The 4,505-nt window shown below is 43.6% G+C and overlaps 1 protein-coding gene across 1 annotated transcript; it reads right to left on the bottom strand.

Moving 5' to 3' along the window:
• Nucleotides 1-949: 949 nt before the first annotated feature.
• LOC147869141 (putative leucine-rich repeat receptor-like protein kinase At1g68400) lies at nucleotides 950-3,815 on the bottom strand. The gene is made up of 2 exons (XM_087326760.1): nucleotides 2,139-3,815; nucleotides 950-1,641 (listed from the first exon to the last, which is right to left on the bottom strand). Exons 1-2 carry the CDS (start codon nucleotides 3,685-3,687, stop codon nucleotides 1,019-1,021), a joined length of 2,172 nt encoding a protein of 723 aa, XP_087182886.1. The 5' UTR covers nucleotides 3,688-3,815; the 3' UTR covers nucleotides 950-1,018.
• Nucleotides 3,816-4,505: the final 690 nt, after the last annotated feature.

Genomic DNA, 4,505 nt, shown 5'->3' on the forward strand with positions numbered 1-4,505 from the left:
AAAGCCACTCTAAGCCTAAATGGCATTCTACTCTAAACTGAAGGTCTTATAAGAGAACCATTGGGAGAATGTTGCTCCGACATTGGGATGTGGTAAGGACATGAGTAGTGAGGTAGTTTGAGTGAGATGAGATGGGGCGCCCTTGTCAAGGTCAAAACTTGAGAAGTGTCGATGTGTTCAATCTTGCCTTCTCTTGGGCGTTCGTTAGGGATTCTTAAATTTCACAGCTCGAGGAATTAATTGCGTGAGTACTACGTATATATGTAGATAAGCCATTTAATACTAGATGCATCCATGCATAAGTTGTTTGAGGGTGTCATATGTGAATCATCATCATCATCATAATCAAAATAAGTAGGTCAGGTTAGGTTAGGTAGTAGGTGGGTGGATGGATGGGTGGGTAGGTAGGCAGGCAGGCCACACCGGCATCGTTTGATTGCCGGACGGGCTCCACCTTTTCCTTCCCGTCACTTCAAATACGTCTTTCTTACTACCATACCATACCATACCATACCTTCCTTCGGCACGGTGAGGACCTCAGCAGCAGCTCAGTTTATGTTTATGTTTATATTTATGTTTATGAGAGAGAGAGAGAGAAACATACCGTTGGAAGGACGGACATGGAAAGATTGAATGGAATTCCAGCAGGCATGCCTACAGTTGCATATATGTATATGTATATGTATATATGTATGCAGGGATGTAAGTTTAATCGTTTAAACAGACAGAGCAGAGACTCTCTGAGAGCATGTTGATGTAATAATCGAGGTGAAAAACAAGAACAATATGTATGTATGTATACACTTGTTCCCCAAATATGTATAGATAGGCCTTCATTCACTTCAAAGTGTGGTTTGGTTTGGTTTGGTTTGGTTTGGTTCGGTTCAAACTTCTACCACCCCCCCCCCCCCCCCCATTTGAAATGACACCAAGATAGATAGCGAGCAAGCCTCTAGAGAAGACAAGACGAAGAAAAAACACAATAATATATGGATCCAGAAAAAGGAAATGTACGCATTCAATAGATGGATGGAGGTGAAGAAGCCGGTGGCTCATCATTTGAGCAGCAGTCTCTTAACGGAGACTGCTCCCCTCTCAGTACACCTTCAATCATTCTCACCACTTGCCTCATTTTCGGCCTTTGTTGGGGAGCCACTGAGACACAGGACATGGCGATTTGGAGCAAAGACACCATCTCCTGCTCATTGTCCTTATAATGCATTAGCTCAAGGTCGAAGACCTCAGCTGTCCACTCTTCTCTTACAACCGATTGCACCCATCGTGGCAAATCTAAACCCTCATCTTGTAAAGACTGGGCTGGGGATTTCCCCGTCAATATCTCAAGTAACAACACACCGAAGCTATACATATCCGTCCGTAGCGACACTTTCTTGTTGTCAACGAGCTCTGGCGCCTTGTAGCCCGACGCCATTTGCATGGTTACCGATGATGGCATTAAGGGTGCTAAGGCGAAATCGGAGACACACGCATTCCCCTCACTGTCTAGGAGGACATTCGATGACTTGATGTTACCATGCTCTATCTTGTGGTTGTGTAGGTGTGCTATACCCCTTGCCGCACCTAGCGCTATCCGAACTCGAGTATTCCAATCCAACGGCACACGCCCAGGTCCTCGATTTCCTAATACCATGTCAAACCCAAAAACAAAGAAATCGTTGTTAAATCCCTACACAACCTTCAATGCCTACCTAGCTAGCATTAGTGTAACTTTCAAACCACATTTCCTCAGATGCATTTGAATGTCTTATCCAAGGTTAAGTCAGGTAAAACAATCTATCTAATATTGTTGAGATTGAAGACCTTTAGGGCCATAAGATATTAGTGGATCAGTTAAAATAAAAGGGAAGACTGCACCCAACTAAGGGTTTTTGGTTTTTGGTTTTTCGTTAGGGTTTAGGGTTTAGGGTTTAGGGTAAAATAGTAGGATGTAGAACATGAATCAATGATATTGATACTAATTCACGTAGTGAATAATATCTCTTAGCCTTTATTATTCATGAGCATGTATGGTGTTCTAGTTCCCCCTATTCATTATTGAGATTGAAAACGTTCATCTTGAAGAAAAGAACGAAACAGTAGAGAGAGAGAGAGAGAGAGAGAAATACAGATAGACTTACCATGGAGCAGGTTGAATAAGCTTCCGTTAGACATGAAGTCGTAGACAAGAAGCTTCTCTTCTTTGGCATAATAGAAAGCTCGAAGAGAAACCAGATTTTGGTGTCCTCGGATTTTGCCAATCAAATCCATTTGTTGTTCAAAATCTTTCTTACTTGATGCATTCGCCTCCTTCAATCTCTTGATAGCTACAGATCCCCCATCCTCCATCACTGCCTTATATGCCGTGCCAAGACTACCCTTTCCAAGCATCTCCGCCGATGCTCTTAACAAATCTTCTAACTCAAACTTCTTCATTTTCCGACCATCACCATCTCCACCATCATCACCATCGTCAAAGAAAATAAGTTTTTTCTTGCTCTTCTTTTCACTGGATTCAGCCCGATCATTAGCCGTACTCGGGCCTGGCAAGCAGTTTATGTCTTGTGCGAATTTGTTCGACTTGCAATCTCCAAATGCATTGTTCGACTTGCAATCTCCAAACGCATTGCCACCGAGCGTTTTCACTTTCGATCTTTGATAATATATGGAGAATACGAGGACTAATAAAAGGAGAAGTACCACATCTCCAACCACAATGGCAGCAATGGCACCTAAGCTAAGCTTGCTAGAGCTCTTCTTAACCACTCCAACTTGTGGTGATTGTAAAGTAAATGGGTCATTGTGGGTAGATGGTATACTAACAAACGGTGAGGCAGGGCTACTTAACACGTCACTTGCATTGCATGAAGGTAAGGGCGTCCCACATAGGTTGAGATTGCCATAGAAAGAAGAACTTGGAAACCTACCTAAGGATAGTGGAATCAACCCACTTAAGTTATTATATGAAACATCAAAGAAGGTGAGGTTTGTCATGTTTAGGGCGGGGATAGCTCCATAAAACAGGTTGTGGCCGAGAGATAAGTCGATGAGGTTGGGTAATGTGAGGTTAGGGATGGTACCTGTGAGGTTGTTATGATGAAGATGTAGAGACAGCAGCATTGTCAAGTTGAGCAACGATGGAGGGATGGTCCCATTGAAGTTGTTATGCGATAGGTCTAAGGTCCGAAGCTGAGATAACAAAGAGATGGAGTCGGGGATGGGTCCCGAGAATCGGTTGGACGGGAGCGCAAGGAACCATAGGTGTTTCCAATTAGCAATGCTACTGTTGCTAATGCTGCTGCTGCTTCTTAGCGTTGTTGTTGTTGTTGTTGTTGTTGTTGTTGTTGTTTGAGGAGGAGAAGGAATGAGCTGGCCCTGGAAGTTGTTGTTAGAGAGAATGAGGACTCGGAGCTCGGTTAGAAGGAGAAGGGGCTGGAGGGATCCACTTAGGTTTCGGCCTCGTAACGACAGTCGGGCGACGCGGCCATCTAGCGTGCATGTCACCCCGCTCCAATCGCAACAATCTGAGGTGTTCCATGCTGCCAGAGACTGCGTCTCAGGATCACTGGCGGCTCTGAATGTGAGCAGTGCTTGTGTGTCATTTTGGGCATGAATGCTGTTGCTGTTAAGAAGAAGAAGAAGAAGAAGAAGAAGAAGCAGAGGGCAAAAGAAGAGAGAGGGTAGCAGCATTGTGTGTGTGTGAGAGAGAGAGAGAGAGACAGAGACAGAGAGGCCTCAGAAGAAGACCATAGCTCGAGATATGGAGAAGAACCCACGAGAGGGAAAGTTAGATAAAGGGCTATAGAGACCTCACAAATGGAGAATTCGTTCTACTGAGAAGAACACGAGAGAGAGAGAGAGAGAGAGAGAGAGAGAGAGAGAGATGGGGTGTCTCGCTGAGCCCTGTCAGAGAGATACATAAATGTCTATTCACACAAGCCCCTCAGAAACCATTTCACACACACACACACACTCACTCACTCACTCACTCACGCACAAGAGAACTTAAATCCACACAATTGCAGAGACCTTTGTTTGATTCATCATAATGGATGGGATGGGGTCCTTTCTCCGAAGATGACCATCTTCCCCACCAAATCAATGCTTAGACCATACATACATATACATACATACTAAGATATGCTAACGATTTTCAAGTGATGCTTCCTCAAAATATACCCTACTTCATTAACAACAAGATTCATGTCACCGACATGAGAAGGCCACTCAGGCTCAACTTTGTTTGAGGTGGCATGAAAATGATCGATCATACACTACTTAGACTCAATAGAGATTGGAGTCAAACATGTCGAAAATCTCGGCCCATCTAAGAAAAGAGGTAGACAACACTTAGGGGATGAGTCAAGAGAAATGTTGTCACGTAAGTCATGATGCCATGACATGGCATGTTCGAAGGAGGAAAGCACATGAAAATCAAATTTACAATATGCTAAAGGAGAGGTGATTAAATGGTATTAAAAACAATGACTAAAGTTCTTTGTTTAAAA

The sequence above is a fragment of the Azolla caroliniana genome, unplaced genomic scaffold (assembly GCF_043228905.1).
Source record: "Azolla caroliniana isolate FFs.n. ecotype wild unplaced genomic scaffold, voAzoCaro1.0.p SCAF_1, whole genome shotgun sequence".
Classification (NCBI taxonomy): domain Eukaryota; kingdom Viridiplantae; phylum Streptophyta; class Polypodiopsida; order Salviniales; family Salviniaceae; genus Azolla; species Azolla caroliniana.

What these genes read in the sequence shown, in the direction of transcription:
- LOC147869141 (XM_087326760.1), bottom strand. Translation starts at nt 3,687, where the DNA reads ATGCTGCTACCCTCTCTCTTCTTTTGCCCTCTGCTTCTTCTTCTTCTT. An exon ending in CTTATTCAACCTGCTCCATG is followed by an intron (nt 1,642 to 2,138) that starts GTAAGTCTATCT and finishes ACATGGTATTAG; the next exon opens with GAAATCGAGGACCTGGGCGT.